Here is a 20,211-nt window from a genome sequence, read left to right on the forward strand (position 1 = left end):
TTTACGTAAAGGTTATTTAGTTTACGCGAGGTTACTCAAACTCACTAACTAAAGACGCAAGTCTATCACACATGAAATGATGAATTGTACACCAGCAACATAAGAAATGAAAGGAATGATAAACAGTTCAATGATAGAAATGAAAATAAACACAAACTAGTAGACTAATTGTTCTCGAACAATTAAAGGTCTTTCCACCTCATTGTGTTTTATGTTTGAAATACATGTAAGATTGCTTCAACAGATTAAAGTATTTTTTAATCTGCTTTACTTCATAAAAAATTGTCAGAAGATTAAGTTTTCAATTTTTTATTGCTTGACCTTGACCTTTGACCTTGATGTCATTTTGATTTGACAAGGTAGACGCTCCAATACCAATTGGTCCGATGTATCTATGATTATTAATTCAAAAGTTATTTGTGTTTTTATTGAATGTTCGAAACTTTCAGGAGCAATAACTGCTAGAAAGGGACGTTCGACCAGATTGAAGGAGCGTCTAAGTGTACTGAATACATTAGTAAAAGTTTCAAGTCTCTATCTCTAACGGTTAATGAGGAGTAGCGATAACAAGCATTTTGTACAATAGGAGCAATAACTCTATATAATTTTTAAATGGTAAGGGTCAAAGGGTTATATTTTAAAATGTCTTAAGATGTTCTACTACATCCATGAAAAAGTTTTTCTCTACCACCCTAAACAAAAGAGATCTAAAAACTCATAAGTTAAGAGATTTCCAGATGACCTTGACCTTTGACCTTTATGTCATTTTGTTCGGCCAAGGTAGACGCTTTAATCCCAAGTGGTCCGAAGTCTCTATGACAAATAATAAAAAAGTTGGAAGTGATTTTCTGGAAATGTAAATACTTTTAGGGGCAATAATTACTAGAAGGGGTCCTCAGATCCTTTCGGTATGAATAGATTGGAAACCCTCTAAGTGTACTGAAGGCATTGCTAAAAGTTCCAAGTTTCTATCTCTTATGGTTTCAGAGGAGTAGCGATAATACGCTTTTCGTACACGAAGGCAATAACTTTGTAGGTTCTGGGAGTTATCAAGCAAAGGGTCATTTGGTACCATAACTTTTAATGGTCAATCACGAAGAAAAAAATGCTTCAATATCTCTTGAAACAAAAAAGCTGTCCCTGGAAAAAAAGAGGAGAAAAAAAAAAAATAATAAACTAGATCTCGTTACGAGTAACGAGTAGGTCTTCCGTCCGATTTGGTTTTATATGATACGATGAAATATCTATACTCCTGCAAAATCTGAGATCCTGGTGAACCTAGGTTTTTTGTCTCGAGGCCGGAAACGGACGATCAAAAGTGATTAATGAAAATAAAAGCTGGGTTTTTCTTTTATACATTTGCCCAATGTACATCATCCTAGATTAAACACCAAAGACAATCGGTTAAACTTGTTAAAAACATGAATTGTGAGTACCAGAAGTGACGGTTGACAAAAGAAACCTTTAAAACACATCTTCAATCAATTGTCTATCATTAATAAAAGTTCGTGTCTCAATCGTTTACAGCGACTAAAATGTTAAGGGAATCAAATTTGTACAAAAGGATAGGTACCTAAGATATTTGATATAACTCACCGTAAGTAGAATATGTTTGCTTATTAAACATATATAAGATCGTGTAAAGATATACTGGTATTCATTCCATGTAAAAAAAAAAAATAAGGAAAAAAAATATTTTTCAGTGCTTCCGGTGACGATTCAAACGAAATAATGTAAACATGGATACATGCTTAGTGCTATCATCCCACAAAGTTTGGTTGTTCAAGTCATCACCGTTTTTTAAATCTCGTAGAGTCATTCTTTTATTGTCTCTTAACAGGAAACGGACAAACGGAAATGCTCAGTGAAAATAAAAAGTTAGTATTTCTTGAACGTTAGACACTTGTACTTTATTGTTTATTAATTTTACTAAAATTGTCGAAGAAAATAAGTTAAACTTTCAAACAGCTTGATTTGTTTTAACCCTTCCGGTGAGGACCGGAAGTGACGGTTGACAAAATGAAAGCAATTAAACCCATGTTCTATTGAATGTCTATTATCTACATAATTTTCGTGTATTGATCATTTGACTTTCTGAGATTTCGTGGGTAAAACATTTATTTAAAAATCGCTTTCTTAGATATTTGAGATATTTCACCGGAAGTAGATTGTTTTGTTTTTATTCAACACCGGATACATGACATATAAAAGGATTATTACTTATATTTCAATTCTGTATGAAACAAATTAAGTGCAAAAGAAAAAATAAATTTAAGTGCTTCCGGTGACGACCGGAAGTTATGACGAACAAAACAAAATAGTTTAAAGACGTCTACAAGTATATGTCTATAATCCTAAAAAGTCTGAATGCTCAAGTCCTTATCATTTTTGAGATCTCAATGTCACGTGCTTTTTGTCGCGGGACAGGAAACGGACGACAGGAAATGAACTTTGAGAAAATGAAAAATGGATACTCAAGATATAATTTTTTTCTATCACTCCTAAAAACTTCAAGAAAATCTATCGAGGCATCTCTGAGAAATCGTGTGTACAGAGAATGGGAACAAAATTCGTACCCAATTTTCGAGCCATAGCGAGCTCTTAAGAACGGCGCCAATGGCTTAAAACAAAAACAATAGGCACAACCTCAGACTATTGTCTACCTATCCTGAAAATTTCATATTCATGTCTCAGATAGTTTTCGAGATGAAGCGTGCACAAAATGGGTCGAAAAAGTGACAAAATCACCAATAAATCGGTACCGGAAGTGACGACGGCAAAAATATTAAAAGCAAAATAAATGTAGATCACTTCCTATCATCTGTGAAAAAATGGTGTAAATCGGTTGGATAGTTTCCGAGAAATCGCGTGCACAAAATTTCTGGGAAAAAAAATAACAATAACTAGACACGGTCTCGTTGCGAGCAACGAGGAGGTCTTCCGTCCGATTTTTAGAATATGGAATGACCTTACTCTTGACTTTCATCAGCGAAACGTATCCAGAAAAGGAGGTGGGATCTGAGTAATGGGTGAAAGACTATCTATCCCTTTGGTGTCCCTTATTTGAGGGATCAGCTCCTATTCATTCCTTTTAGTCAAAAGGTATTTTTGTGTACCACTAATAAGTATTTAGAAATTGGTTACCGTTTTTGAGATATCTGGGAAAAATCGTTTAGATATCCGGTCCTAATACTCCTTTTAGGGTCCAGATAAAAACAATATATGGTTGTACATTGTTAAGTTCAATATTTTTAGCATCTTTTGTTAAATATTGCTTTCCAAAGTTTTCCTCCATTTTGAGATATTGAGCATCAAAGCCTTAGACTTCTGGCCCCTTAAAATCCCTAATTACGTAACATAAGAGTAAATGATTGCCATGTACAGGTACATTACATTAGAATGAACATAATTGCTTCTATAACGTATCACAAAATATTTAACAGTAAAACGTTATCATTAAAATACTTTAGAGCCCCCTCAGCCCCTTATTAGAAGGACCAGCACCTTTTTCCTGATTTCAAATGAAAGCTCTTGTCAATTCAAACACTTTTTGTTCAAAAAGTAATTAAAAATTTTGTACGTTCTTGAGATATCTTGAGAGGGTCGTGTTAGGGGCCAACCCTGTAACTCCTTTTAGGGACCGCATAACAAAGAAATTATAGTTGATTTTTGTTCAATATTGCTTATCCAAATGTTTCTTCATTTTGAGATATTAAGCATTAAAGTTTTGGAATTCTGGCCCCTTAAAATCCCTAATTACGTAACATAGGAGTAAATGATTGCCATGTATAGGTAAATAACCTTAGAATGAACATTATTGCTTATATAACGCATCACAAAATATTTCACGGTAAAAGGTTATCATTAAAAGACTTTAGAGCCCCCTCAGCCCCTAATTTGAAGGGCCAGCCGCTTTTCTATGATTTCAAATGAAAGCTCTTGTCAACTCAAACATATTTTGTTCAAAAAGTGTTTACAAATTTTGTATCGTTCTCGAGATATCTGGAGAGGGTCGTTTTAGGGGCCGACCCTGTAACTCCTTTTAGGGACCGCAAAACAAGGAAATTATGGTTTCAGATTGTTAAGCTCAATATTTGAGCATCTTTTGTTAAATATTGCTTATCCAAATGTTGCTTTATTTTGAGATATTGAACATCAAAGTTTTGGAATTTTGCCCCTTAAAATCCCTAATTACGTAACATAGGAGTAAATGATTGCCATGATTAGGTTAATAACCTTAGAATGGACATTTTTGCTTATATAACGCATCACAAAATATTTCACGGTAAAAGGTTATTATTAAAAGACTTTAGAGCCCCCTCAGCCCCTAATTTGAAGGGCCAGCCCCTTTTCTATGATTTCAAATGAAAGCTCTTGTCAACTCAAACATATTTTGTTCAAAAAGTGTTTACAAATTTTGTATCGTTCTCGAGATATCTGGAGAGGGTCGTTTTAGGGGCCGACCCTGTAACTCCTTTTAGGGACCGCATAACAAGGAAATTATGGTTTCAGATTGTTAAGCTCAATATTTGAGCATCTTTTGTTAAATATTGCTTATCCAAATGTTGCTTTATTTTGAGATATTGAACATCAAAGTTTTGGAATTCTGGCCCCTTAAAATCCCTAATTACGTAACATAGGAGTAAATGATTGCCATGATTAGGTTAATAACCTAAGAATAAACATAATTGCTTCTATAACGCATCACAAAATATTTCACAGTAAAAAGTTATCATTAAAAGACTCTAGAGCCCCCTCAGCCCCTAATTTGAAGGGCCAGCCCCTTTAACATGATCTGAAATGAAAGCTCTTGATTTAATTAAGTTTTTTTGTTCTACATGTTTTAACAAAATGCTTTCAAGAAAAGAGATATTCAAAGAAAACCAAGAAAATTCATGACGCCTTTTTTATCTTAATTTTCAAGCTCGGGTGAGCTTCGGCGCTCTTTGAGATAAAGATGATTAATGACCATTAGACACTATTTCGGTCTTTCGTCTATCAGCCCTGAAAAGTTCAACATCATATCTTAAATAGTAAAAGAGGAGTTCTCCGCACAAAATACCCCTATAAAAACTGATAAATCCACGATATCTCAAGACAGGAAGTGACGTCATAAAAAAAAAAATTTCCAACAAGGTTCAGATCAATACCTATCAGAACTGAAAATTTAACGTAAATCGGTTGAGCCGTTTCCGAGAAATCGCGTGCACAAAATCGGTAAGAAAAAAAAATATTAATAATAGGGAAAAAGAAACCTAAGAAAAACAATAAGGTCTTCCGTTTCCAACGATAGACCTTAATAATAAGAAACTGTACGAAAACTATAAGGTCTTCCGTTGGAAACAGAAACCTTAAATATATACACGGAACATAAAATTCTGTAACATATGCCACTCCTGCAGTAACCGTTGGAAGAAACCCTTAAAGTTCTAGGGAGCAACATTTCTTAAATTTCATCTTTAAAATATAGTTTTGGATGTAGTTCTTTAATTTCCTTGTGCCATAACGAATAAAGAGGGTGTTAAATAATGTGTTTTGGACGTTTGTTATTAAATTGTGAAGTGTACCTAAAATCGAAGAAAACTTTGTTCCCAAAATTTTACACATTCGAAAGTAATGATCAAATGTTAACGAAATTTAACGGGAAAATACACATTATTTTAAAACATATTTGTATGCAGGACAGTTAAAACATCTGTTTTGATTTAACCAAAAATCATATATAGGTATTTTAGATGTACATGTACATAACACACATGCCTGAATTACAGAAATTTAAAACTTGCATAATATATGATCAAGTTACAAGTAGCTTAACTTTTAGGAGTTTCCAGTAATGAATTGCATCGATCAGCTTAGCAATAGCAATTTATTGTTAATTGATAAATTTCAGTCTCAGTTCCGATTAAAGATAAAGTGTTTTGAGGCACATTGAAAGTAACATACTTTTGTTAATATTGTCTCATATGTATTTGACATATCTTGACCAGACATGTAAGGAAGACTTGCTAAATGGTTTTGTAAAATAAAATTTTTATGTTTCAAATTATCTTAGTCAATTTTTCTTTCTGACCAAATATGAACTTCAAATAATAGGATTCTCACATAAACCCCATCGAACAAATGTAGTCATTATGATACATGTAAATTATGTCAAATCCGCCAATTCGATGTACAATTGAACCAGGGAGCTCGGGACTTTCCGGGATGAGTTCGGTAGATTACGGAGCTTGAAATAAATTTTCAAAAAGTCGCACTATTTTTGATCTGACATAAGAAACGATTATAAATAAACAATTGACGCATAAAGTCAAGCAATATTTTTTTTTCTTAATTTTAAAACGAGTTATTTTAATTTTTCCCTCTTACGCTGATTGTGACGTTGTAGCAGCTTTACGTCATTTTCCGTTGTATGACGTTATTTTTTTTCCCGCGGCGCTCTTGCAATAACGTGAAGAAAAAAAATCCTAATTTATAGAGTAAACGTTGCAGTGCACAAGTTCCGTATTTCGTCGAAAAATACTGAGTAGGTCGTTTTAATCAGTGATTTCGTAGATATTGTGACTGTGCATAATTTGAGTTGGGGTAGTCTGTTAATCGTATGACCCTATTCAATTTGTTCAATTTTTTGTATACCTAATTTCATTATACATACAGAGTGTTTCGGACCTAACATTTGTATAAAGGTGTATTTGCTACTAACTATTTTTAATAAGTGCCATGCATACGGATATCGTGGTTAAAATGCTTGTACACGTTTATTGTAATTATTGTGTTAAAACATCTCCTTGTTATTTTCCGTTTTATGAAGTTAACAAGAGTCAAATAATATAATTTCTAATCATTGATTTACTTTTTATTTTTTCATCGGGATTCCAAACAATTTTCTTTTCTCGCATTTCATATTACATGTATGTGCATGAACGGTACATTTTTTACTCTTTTTTCAAAATCGCTGGATTTTATATCATAAAATAATACTGTTAGATACCGATTCAGACTGCTTTAAAGTCAATTCGTTTCATTTTGCTGTTAACATAAAAGAGGCGCGTCACCATCCAATGAAATCAAATACTCGAAATTTGATTGACAGGTTCAGCCAGATAGCCGATGTCCGATGCATGTTATGTGTGGTATTTGTACACAATCTTATCGTGTAAAAAATGCATGCTTATTACAACATCACAGCGTCATTTACGGTTGATTCATATTTTGTTATAACTGTGTAAAGCATGTTGATGTATTGCGCACTCCACATTTGTACTGATACGGAAACATCGTAGTCAGACTTTATCGACAGTCTCCATTTTAAAACTGACTTAATGTTTTTGTTAAAAAAGGATACAATTTTGAGTAAAAAGATAATGCAATATATATTGTTTTCTACGAGTAAAAGGTTTGGAATGAATTCTAATAAAACATTTCACACGGTTCTTGCACGTTTTGTTCGCAACGCTTTACACACCTGATGTGACCCGCAATTCACGACTTCGTTGTATTATTTAACAATATTTTTTGTACAAACATTTTCTGAATGAAAAAAAATGAACAATTTAGATTTTTAATTCTAAAATTACAAGTTCTCAATCGTAAAGAATAGAAAACAGGAAAATTACCAGGTAACGGGAATATGCGTTGGATTATGAATGCGACGGCTGACGTGAAGGGGAGGGGGGTAAAAATCGCGCGAGTCGTCATGGTCACTGTAAAAAAAAATCGCAAAAATAACAAAAAGATATTGATGAAGGTTATCAATTTATCAAGGTTCATCAACTTTATTTTTATAAAAATATGTTGGCAAATTTTATTTGATAAATATTACTAATGATTACACATGTTTTCGTCAAAGAAAAGTAGTATTTTACCATGCGTGATTTGCAGAGCTAGAGTTACTTCCCCATTGTGATTTGGCGGGAAAAACATCTATTTTTAGAAACTACATATCCTTACCTATCAAACGAATACATTGAATATATACCTTACCAGGCATCATTTTTTGGTCAATTGTACATCGGATACCTTAATATTAGTTAGTTATAGAAGGCCAATTGATCAAATTCATACAATAATACAAGATGTTAATAATTGGAAACTAAACTCGCTCGGAAATGTTTTAATAATTTGAGATTACTGTGGAATCATTTTTATTCGTGAGGGTTAATGTTCGTAGGTAACCAAAATTTTCCTGGTTCGAGGGGACGTGATTTCGTTAGAAGCAAGCTAGGGAGAATTTTAATAAATACTAAAAAAAAACTATTTGTATATACGTTCTTGAGGATAAAAATTCAAGGGCAAGGGCAACGAAGGCCGTAATATTGGTGCCCAACGAAAATTGTTGATTCCACAGTATAGTCAAAGACAAATCAATTAAGACATTAAAAATTATATTCATTCTAACCTAGTCTAAATAAATCAATATTAATGTATTCAAAATGGGCAGCGTTATTATGCAAATGATATTGATTATTATCAAAATAATGTCACATGCCGTGCAATCCGTGGATAACATTCTTTTTGACAGTGTTTTTGCTGTTTTTCTATCTTACTTTATGTTCAGTTAAAGAAGTTTGTCTCATTTTAAAAATAAAAATTAAGGTTAAACAAACTGCATAAAAAATATATATTCAAACTTACTTTAATAGTTGCGGAAAAATACATTGTAAGTCTAATACATTTGCACTATCCAGTCCATTAACATTTTTACGCATATCCACCGCCAGAGAAATCATCACATTGTTCCATTTTTAGATAATTCTCATTGTATTGCATTGTGTCCATTATAATTTCACACATTTTAATTGTTTTTTAAACCTTAAATTACATAACTTCATCAAGTATCAAAGTGTTCTCAAATAATGAGCACCAAATAAGGGTATACAAAAAGCAAACATTAAAATGTGTTAAAATATGAATAAAATATTAAAATAAAAAACAATTTAATGCTTTTTGAGTAGATGTTGAATTTTGCTCAAAGCCTCATTAAAAAGTTATCGTTTGGTCAACTAATTATGTTCTAAGGTCGAATAATTATCATCTCCAGTTCCACCAGACACAACAGTGTTACCATTTATACCACGGAGGTAACTATAATCGTCCAAATCTTTATTCTGACTCTTTGCAGATACTGCGCATGCATGGTCGTATGTGTTCTCGTTTACAGTTTCCTTTATCTCGTTCAGATGGTTGTACACATCATCCATTAGAGCCGCTGCAGATTGTTTTCCGGAAGTGTTGCAGTATTCTGGTGATTCTTGTGAACGAGTGAGAGGAGACACATTTAGAACTTTTTTCTGAAAAAAAAAATGATTAGAATAAACAAAAGTCACATTGATATCAAAAGCATGTACTTTGAGATCAAGTGCTACTGGACAGATAAATGAATACAATTTTTCAGAATAATTTGGCGTATTTTGTTTTTTGTTATAATGCTGTTAATGCTCTTAAACACAGAGGCATTTTCACCAGTATCTTTTTCATTGTCCCATAACCGCTATTATAGTTAATGTAGATAATTGATGCAAACGAATACATAATAAATACTTTCTGCCTAAAGCTTATTCATGCCCTACAGCTGAAAAAGTGAACAGAATGTTTGCTAATATTTTTACTTTTTGAGTACGATTCCCGTACCTGCTTTTCCTTATTTATTTTTGAAGAAACTTTATTCAGAACAGTGTTATCATCTCTGACATCCTTGTATGTATCATTGACAACATACAACACTCCAGGCTGCTTTCTGTAATATAAATAATGAATAGTTTTTTGGATACCGAAGGTACCGTATCACCGATTTTTTGTTGGGACACAAAGGCGGATTTGGGTCTACAAAGTATACCATTAATTTTTCCGAATGTAAATTTGGTGAATCCCTTTCCTTTTATTAAAGAATAACATTTAAGAAGTACATGTACATGTTCTTAAAAAAATCTTAAGTCGCTTTTACAATGCGGTAAAATCGATGTCTTATACTGGCTACATGTACACACTCTTCATTATTCTCGCCAGATCAACAAAATCAAATTAATCATACTTAATATTTATGCTTGAAAAAAGTAACCCTTATTAACAATCCATTCAGTTCAACATTTGTGAAGAACCATTAATCGGACAATTTCATTCACCTGAGTCGATAATGGATCAAATGTTTCCTCAAACAACATAACTTATGGCCCCGGTAACTTGGGTTAATTACACACTTGAAGTAAACAAGAGGCCCATCGGGCCATATCGCTCACCTGAGCAAAAATGACTTTATATGGGGTTTCCAAGGATACTGTGGCATATGGCCCATAGGTTGAATAACAAAAAAGAATACCGTAAAGTATCTTAATTTTACACTTATTTTTTCATACACTTAATCTTTGACATTATACCTTCATAAAAAAAACAGTTTTCCCGAAATCAAGATCCTATGTAATTTCAATTACCTTTACTTTAGTTCTGCTCTCTCTCTCTCTCTCTCTCTCTCCTTGTAAAGCAAATAAAATATATGACATCATTTAGGTACATTTTCTTCAACTATTTACTACCAAAAACAAATCCTATATGTGAAAGAAGAAAATTGTACCGTAATGCGCTCAAATTAAAAACATTCAACAATTCAGTTGGTCTTCCGCATTATAAACGAGTGTTGTTTACCTAGCGCGAACTCGTGTGATGTTTAATAACACGAGCTATTATAATCAATGCATAGGAGTCGGAACAGGGAGTGTGGGGCTTGGGGGTTTTGCAAAGTTAGACATAGCCGTAATCTAATCAAATCTTTTTTTGCTTGGTAAAATTTCTGATAAGCTATAGCCCCCCCCCCCCCATTTAAATTTGCTTCCGACCCCACTGCAATGATGTATTGACAGGCATATCACTATATTCACTACGGCCCACCCATTATTTCATCTTTATTCAAAAACAACAAATGGCTACAAAACAAGATGATTTTCCACTGTAATATTTTTTAAGAGCGATAATACAATTATCTTAGTAACAGTAATGTGTCATAACTATGGAAACTGTTTTAATAAGATCCTCTATGTTTAATTGTGTCTGAAAAACCATCAAAGTTGGTGTAGATTTCATATAATTCATCGTTGAAGGAATGGGTCATAAAGAGTAGTTACAGCATATCTTCCTTTAAGTTTTTCTGTACAAGTACTTAATGTTTAGCGACACATTACTAGTGATCAATCAAAATTTCTGCGTCAATCGTAGAAATATAAGCAAGATGCAGAGCTTACAATTCTGCTAGGTTTGAGTCAATATTTTTGTCCACAAGAGTTTATTACATTCAACTTAAGATTTTTAAACTTGGTTTTTCCTATCCAGCATTTAAAATGTAAAAGACGAAAACATGGCCTCAGCTTTGTGCGCAAACAGAAAATTGTGAGCAAAGCTCTGTATCTTGCTTACAGTTCGAAGCTTGACACTCAAATATGGTAAGTAAATAGAAAATTCTAAACAATTAAAACAGAAGAAACATGCACTAAAACAAAAAGAGCTCAATTTATTTTTCATCATATACATTCCTTTATATTTCTAGCAGCAAAAACCATCTCAATTTAGACTGAAAAGCTGAGCATCTTAACAAAACACGTTGCACTAGTCGACCATTACGTAGAGATCGTACCGAATTATCAATAAAATGTATAGTATTTTATAATGTTGTTAGTGTATCAGATTTTGCTCAGTTTGCGCAGGTAAACAATCAGCTGTCTGATATACCAAAGTCTCTATTTGATTCGATACTTAAAAATTCTAAAATACAGGCAATAGTTCCCCTCAAGTTAAAAAGCATAATTAATGAAAATGAAACGAGAATCAAAACAAGCTTAAACCACCGTCACAAGTTAAAATTGTAAACGCAATGAGATATTGAACCTCAGTTTACTTCACAAAATTGGCACAAATATATTTTGCATGTTTCAAATACTCCCTTCGCACGTAAAGTGTTGCACAACAAGCAAATTTATTTTTGTCAGTTCAACCCGTTTGTCATGCGTTCAACAAGGCTGCTTAAAACAAAGAACCTCGTTTTTTGAGATATGGAGTACCAAACCCAAAGTTATAAACTGATTGACTGCTATTATCTCTTTATCATTAGTTACATGTACGTAAATTACTCAAATTTAAAACAGAATAAGCCCATAATTTTTGCAATTTATGTTTTCCTTTCCATAAGGATTTTTTTTTTTTTGGCTAAATTACGTTGAATTTAGACTTAATAGTTCTAGAAAAGAAAACTTTTAAAAATGCACCACCTTTTTTTCTACATTTTCCATGTTTAAAATGTGAAAAGTTTACAGACGGACGGAAAGACGAACGACGGACAAACTGGGATCAGAAAAGCTCACTTGAGCTATCAGCTCATGTGAGCTAAAAAGTAAAGCAGTGTTTAAACAATAACATTTTTGTATGTTAATGTTTAGTTTTAATTCACGAAAGGTTTTTTTTAATTGATTATGGGTAAATGTATATTTGTATCTGTAACATTGTATACATGTAATAGCCCTTTTTTATCAAATTCACAGGCATTGGAAAATATATAAAAAAAAACTAAGCCACCAAAACTACATGTTTATGAGCAAAATCTAAATATTTTAATGAATATTTTAATTTTGATGAATTTTCAAAAATCGCCAAATATGCAAACATACATGTATCCCCGCTAAAAAAAAATAGCTATACAGTATTTGATTGTATGTATTTTTCAATTTCTGTTTTATTAATTTTGAAATAGTTTGATTAAGATATAAGAATAAATGACTACCGTTTATTGTTGCTGTGAAAAGATCTTTTGTACATGTAGTAAATAATGCCTGATGCTAGGAATACACCGAGAAGAAGTCCACCAAATAATGCTCCTAATATAGGGCCCATGTTGTTAATTGTTGATTCTATTAAATGAGGAAAATATAATTGGAGATATATAAAAATAGAAATCTAGAGAATATATTTACATCTACAAATTTATTTCTTGGCATTTATTTTTTAGATAACTGGTCAATATATTTTCATTTACTATATCGAGTATGATAGATCATAGCGAAAGCTTTGAAAAGTGTACTTTTGCATTTGAAGTTAAATCTTTGAAAACCTGTAAAAGACAATAAAAATAATGCTTTTTTTACCTAGATTTTCTGTCTGTAAGCTAGCGTCGTTCAAAACAATTTGAGCTAGGTAAATAAATGTATAAAAATTATCTAAATTTTCATATTCAAAATTAAAAAGAACAAGAAAAACAAATCATGATAAATAGATTCTTTCATCATACTCAACATGCAATCCGTGGTATTTACAGCTGTATATCCTTTGATACAAGAGCATTTTCCTTCAAGACAACTAGCATAAGGTGATCCAAAACATTGGTTGTTGACGAAGCATGACTGATTCAAGGAAAGGTTTACTGCAAAACAATATAAGCAAGTCTTAGCCCGCTGTGTTAAACAAAAGATTTTATACCTTTCGTTATATGCTTCAGTGTGAAGCAAACATACATTTTATTGACCTAATAAATTCAGTTTTTAATCATGAATTTGTTTAACAAACCATTGCTTTTGATTTCAATATTACTTTGTAACTGGTCCGCATTCATTTTTAAACTACATGAAAACTGCATCTAGCTAAACATTAGTTATTCTAGCCACCATTGTTTGTTTTTCAATCATATACTTTTCATTTACTAGTATTCACCTTCAAGACATGTGTGCTCTAACAGGGTATATCCGTCTTCACAAACACACATCCCGTTAATGCACACGCGATTGGAGTTTGGGTTATCATTTTCTTTGCATTGCTGATCATCAATGCAACTTCCAACCTCCACCTTATTCTCTAAAAGAAATTAAACCCAAAAGTGTTAGTTTCCTTATTTGTTTTCTTACCAAACAATATCTAAGATATTGTAGATTTTTTTGACTTCTTTTCACATTTAAGAGAGGTTTATCTGCCAAACAAAGTTAACATTAAAATAAAATGATAAACCGTTGCATCTGTCGACCAGAACGTCATGTCCTTTATGTTTAGAATACCAAAACCTCGTTAACATTGACGCATTCTTCAGAGTACTAAACATGGCCATAAAATAAAGACGTTATCAAAGTAATTTATATTTTTACATTGATGGGCTCTGAATATCTGGACAGCTTATTTTTATTCAAATTTGTTGTGATATCCAACATTCTGAGAAATATTGAATTATAGACAAAAATAGATAGTTTACATATATGCATTTGCATCCTACTTAACACACAATGCGTTGAATTTTCAGCGATATATCCGTGAATACAAGAACATTTCCCATCAAGGCAAATAGCATATGGAAATCCTGAACACTGGTCATTGACGATACACGACTGGTTCAAAGACAAGTTGACTACAAAACATAAGATGAAATCTTACGGCTGCATTATCAACTTTTGTACCAATATGTAATATAGTCATATACAAAGAAACGTTAATTATATATTCTTAATACGTTAGTTTATTCACCTTCATGACATGTGTATTGGATTAGAGTATAGCCTTCTTCACAAACACATGTTCCATCAATACATATGCGTTTCGATTGGGTGTTGCCATTGGCTGTGCATTGTTTATTCAAAACACATCTTCCAGCCTCAATAGCATTTTCTGAAAAAGAAAAATGTGTCCCTCAAAGAGGGGGCGGGGTCATGGTTATTATTAGGGAATCCATCACTTAACAGTGCTATCGTAAAAAAAAGTTGATAAAAAATCCAACAAAACAAAAAACAAAGTCAACAATGCCGATAGGAAGCTTCCACAATACAAGCAAAAAGCATACTTAGAAGCCAAAAAATGCTTTAAAATGATCTTAAAATTACCGGTCTAATTTTGGGGAATTCATATGAATACTAAAGACACAGCCCTGACAGTGTCAATAAAATTGTGAATCGCAATAGGTGTTCTTAAGAAAAGTATTTAGAAATATACTGTAGATGTAAATATATTTTTATACACACATATTGCAACACCATGCACAATAAAAACCAAACAATATCCTTATTATTTTAATTTCCATAGCGATCTCATAGTACCCTATACCAACTTCTTTAATTCATTGATCGAAATTTCATGTGTATTCAAAACTTCTAATAAATATACTAGTGTTGGATTTGGTAGAGTTAAGATTAAATGATTATTTTTTAGGAATATAAGTGTTTTTATAACTGTTATTTTTCGTATCGGTGTAAGATTTATAGACTTCCATCTGGATAAGAGTTTTTCAATGGTATATAATTTATATCTATCATCTCTTCCAGAATTACAGAAAAACTTATACCAAAAAAATTAAACCTTGTGTGAAATTCTGTAAATTTCCATCTAGAGTGATGATATACTTTTTTAATTATATAGAAAGCAATCACTGCTGAATAACATTATTCAACCCACTAACGCGGGTATTTTTTCTGCAATACCGCTACTTTCATATCCCGCAATTTAACAAAAGAAAGCATTTACTGCTTTGAATTGACAGCGAGAGAAAAAAATACACAGTTCAATCCTCAATACATGAAACAGGTCAACAGATCAATTTTGAAACATAAGCACATTTCAAAATGCACCTAACACATCTATGCGGTCTAACCATACCTTGTACTGGCAATTAAATTATTAATCGAAACATGATACTCATATAAAACATAAACATAATTATACATTTTCCATTTGGAAGAACTGTACTTTGATTTGACGATTTGCTCCTTCTTTGTTTTTTCTTAATCGTATAAAAATAAAACGATCAGGTGGACACTTAAATACATTCCTAAATACAAAACTTCAATTTTGTGAACTTAATAATGACGTTTGCTCAGAATGAAAAAAAAACCACAGATGATAATGAAAAACCATCAGTTGTATGTTGTAGACCTTTGATTGTAGTGTTATTTTTCACTTTCAAAAAAGTGGGTCAATGACCTATTTTTTGAGTTAATGGCCATTGAATATTTTTTGAAAAAAATGAAGAAAAATCCCATAGAATTTTACACTATAATTGAAACTTTTTTAAATGTAAAAATATTACAAGTACTCAAACACTTTAAAAAATGAAATACAGTTTATGAATGGTAGTGGCACTAAACAGATAAGAAGCATTAAGATTTCAGCGACAATTTTTTAAGATATTCCAGTCCAAATTTCCTCTATCAGTTTTCAAATTCTTGCCCATTTTTTTTTCCAAGTTTACAAAAAATTGTATGATGATAATACAAAAACAGTTATAGTATTAAACTACTTATATTGACGTAATTGTGTTGGCATAAAATGTTTATGAGGTCACTGATCCAAATTTTGAGATATCGTGTCTTTTACCGTTTTTACGCATTTTTCAGTATTTTTACAATTCGTTTCATTCGATAGATTAAATGAATAAGTGAGGTAAAACCAACAGAAAATATGTAAAACTATATAGACTTAAATATTAAATCTTATCTTTTAATATAAGAGTACTGTCAAAACATCTTTAAGCGGAAAATAAAATTTGCAAAAATTAGTCCGAATTTCCTCTGTTTAATTGGCTAAAAGTCTATTTTTGTTTAAGCCTTATTCCATAATAAAGTATAAATATCGAATGTTATGTCAATAATAATTCATTTTATCAATATTTTTTGTGTTGAGAACACGTTCTACTCATGACATTGAACTTTAATACAATCCGAATTTGAGAACTCACATTTTCATGTTGTTATTTTCTTGCTTGGGAAAAGTTGTCCAAATTCATGTCTTTATTTTAAAGTGTTTTGTTATCATTAAAAAAGAAATACAGTAGTATTATATTAGGTTTTAGATATACATTTTTATGTTGTACTTTTGTTGCTTGGATAAATATGTTTTTCTTCAAAAGGTGAAAAACAAACAACTGAATAATAGACAAGTATTCTTTTTAAAGGAATGATCGGCAATAATGGTATATTGATAGCTAGAAGCAATCAACATGATCAGTTTGATGTAAAATAATTTAAAAAGTACTGAATTTTTACAAAATATAGAATATTTTGAATCTGTACACCATAATTTCATCATTATAAACCGTCAACAAATTTAATTTTGAAATAAATTTGGGGAAAGCCGTTCGTAAACTTCCTGTCTAGTTATATATTTTAACGTAATTATTAAATGTTAATGTATCTTCTTCTTCTCCAGAATACTGAGTAGGGCTCTTCAAAGAGCATTAACACGTATACAAAGAGAGTTGTATTAAAATAATGTAATGCGACTGAAAAACATTGAATGCCATCATAACTTGCTATTGAGATCGCATTATAACGTAACCTTGTTTATAAATCAAGCCGTCTTCCTAGCTACTATTATGCAACATCAATAGATCGAGGTCAGTTCACGGAGCATCTTCTTATGATTGAGGTCAGTTCATCGAGGTCAACTGCATTACTGCATGAATTTTTCGATCAAAATTCTTACGCGTGAGACAAAATGTGCATTCTTGAATTAACAGGTCGAACTGTATTTTATGTATGTTTGCATCTCTTAGGGTAAATGAATTGAAATAAAACTGAGTAAAATGTTATATAAATACTAAACCAAACTTCAAGTTTTTATAAGAACTACTTATGCAAGCGGAATGTGTGCGCACGTGGAAGCATTTGCCGGATGCCTCATATGGACACAACAGTGATCGGCCGAAGCCGATCACAATAAAAATACCGCTAAATAATAAGCTTTAAGTAATTTAACATAATAATAACGTTTTATTGCCCACCTGGATAGCATTGGTAGTTGTACGAAAAATATCCTTTCCGACATGAGCACACACCACTGCTACATAATCCAGAGTTTTCACTCCCGGTACATTGCAAATCCGAGAAACAGGTATTTCCGATCACAATATGACCTAAAAAAGGTATAACATGCAAATGCCCTTCAATTTTCTTTCAAACTCAAAATTGATGAAGTTTTAGAAAACTTGATCGATAAGATTACTATAGATAAACATATCAAATGCGTCGAAATGAACAACAAATAAAAAGCTGTCAATGCAAACAGTATCCATGATCCATTTGTCAACCCCAATTTGATAAACACTACCTATCTACGGTAATGGAGTATCATATATGCAATATTCGGTCAGAAATTGATGTTCAGCATGGTAATTTTATCATAAATGATCAAAAGTCAAAATCTATACAATATGCACCTTTCTGATAAACGCACAATTGATCTACAAAACAACAAGTTCTTATCGTTAATACTGTAAGAGAAGTTATCCTTACAATAGGAGTACTCTATATGAATATTCTGCGAGAAGTTGACTACGTTCTATAGATGGTAATTTTTTCCATAAAATATCAAACATTTAATCAAATTGGTATGCAAAACATTAACTTCCTACCTTGAAAACTATAAGAGGACTTATTCATATAATAAGGGTACCACTGGTACAAGAAATTTTTTATATGTATTAAATGTTTTAACCTTGTTAAGCTCAGTGAGCGATTTAAAAAAAGAACCCCAATGCATGCTCAGCTAACTTGATAAACAGTTTCACAATTATTATTTTTTTCTTATAAGCTTGCGTAGTTTGACAATTTACACATTAAGAACATTTACACATTAAGAACAACTCGGAAGATATGACTTATCCAAATAAGACATAAAACTTAGCAATCGCCCTAATCTTTTTCATGTATGCAGCAAATTTATTTCAGCCAATTTATTTCTTTTTTTAAGTCCAATGCTTAAACAGTTTTACCTATAGTGCTCTCGCCATACCGGGCTCTTCAGTAGATTCAAACAAAGTGACTTTGTTTGAATGTACTGAAGAGCCCGGTAAGGCGAAAGCGCTATAGATAAAACTGTGGAGAGAGAGAGAGAGAGAGAGAGAGAGAGAGAGAGATATGATATCTATGTTGTGTGATTTTATATTTGCTGTCTCCAACGAGTTGAAATGGTGTATATATTCGCGAGGCTTGCCGAGCAAATATAACCATTTCAACGAGTTTGATAAAACAAATATAAAATTACACAATTATAGATGTTCTATTTATCTTATACAATTTGATTTATATTTTAAAGCTTTTGAAACAGTCCCTTATATGACCCTAATTGATGATGCAACGTTGTGTTATGCGGTTATTGTGACCTTGCGCAGTACAATTTAGTACGTCATTTCGGAAATAAATCTAGCTGTTTTAATGTAAAGTTTCACTGAAATAAACCTTGAAATAAATTGTTAGCTATAAATATTTTTTTCTTAAAGCTTAATCACCTGATTAAATAGAAAAATTGATCAGAATACTTGAATAATGAAGTTTGTTGACATGCACAAAGTTGCAATTCATCGTAAGTTTGAATTGACTCGATATCGAACGAGGAACGGTTGTTGATGATTTACAAAACAAACACTAGCCTAATGATAATACTGAATAAGGAGCTTACTGGTGGTGGAATAAAAGTCTTAAGAAACATTATGTCGGTAAGTTCTTGAATATAATCACAGCCGAAGCGTTCTGTTTTCATCGCTTCTTCAGAATGAACTCCTCCATAGCTAATGTGATTTGCAGTTTTATAAATTAGTGTTGAAGAACAGTTACAGTACTCTGTTTTGACAAGTTAAATGCAGGTCATTATAACAAGTAAGCATATGGAGATGATTAAAAATAATTAAACATGAATGTTTGCAATAAAATTCTCAATAGTTTTCCACCTACATGTAGTAATAAAATCATCACAACTCATTTTTATTGCAAACAACTTTCTCTTTATCAAATAATATGCCAATATTGATTTCAATAATTCGCTAATATGCAGATCAGAACTTTTTCTTGATTTGTAAAAAATATATTGCTTTGTTAATAATATCAATATATAGCAAAATCATTTTTTCTCTTGTATAGCCAAAAATTACTTCACTTAATGAAAAGTTTATATCAAATTGACAATAATATGACCAAAAATGCTCTTAATGCACCCATAATTGTTTACTCTTATGACAATAAAACAAATGTTCAATTGACTCAGGTTCTTTTGTACAAAGATTGCATTTGTTATTGCATGTAATTTTGCAATTAAATAAATATTCGTTTGTTCCTAGAATTCTATGGAATATCCTATATTCCCACCATAATAGCTTACTGTCTTTTGTACAATTAAAAAGTGCATTATACTTTGATTTCAAACTAAATGTATCATCTAACTCAAGTAAAGTTTCCCATTTATGTTCATGTTTAGCACAAAATTGGATATTTC

General features: G+C 31.7%; 1 protein-coding gene across 1 annotated transcript in view; it reads right to left on the reverse strand.

Moving 5' to 3' along the window:
* Positions 1-8,603: 8,603 nt before the first annotated feature.
* LOC128186864 (protein draper-like) overlaps positions 8,604-20,211 on the reverse strand; it is a 36,523-nt gene continuing 24,915 nt past the window's right edge. The window contains exons 6-14 of the mRNA XM_052856801.1: positions 17,726-17,857; positions 14,482-14,622; positions 14,234-14,365; positions 13,684-13,824; positions 13,265-13,396; positions 13,122-13,166; positions 12,761-12,887; positions 9,631-9,736; positions 8,604-9,290 (exon numbers count right to left, since the gene is read on the reverse strand). Coding sequence (XP_052712761.1) covers positions 9,003-9,290; positions 9,631-9,736; positions 12,761-12,887; positions 13,122-13,166; positions 13,265-13,396; positions 13,684-13,824; positions 14,234-14,365; positions 14,482-14,622; positions 17,726-17,857 — 1,244 coding nt within the window. The 3' untranslated portion in view covers positions 8,604-9,002. The remainder of the gene's footprint in view (positions 9,291-9,630; positions 9,737-12,760; positions 12,888-13,121; positions 13,167-13,264; positions 13,397-13,683; positions 13,825-14,233; positions 14,366-14,481; positions 14,623-17,725; positions 17,858-20,211) is intronic.

The sequence above is a fragment of the Crassostrea angulata genome, chromosome 6 (genome assembly GCF_025612915.1).
Source record: "Crassostrea angulata isolate pt1a10 chromosome 6, ASM2561291v2, whole genome shotgun sequence".
NCBI lineage: Eukaryota > Metazoa > Mollusca > Bivalvia > Ostreida > Ostreidae > Magallana > Magallana angulata.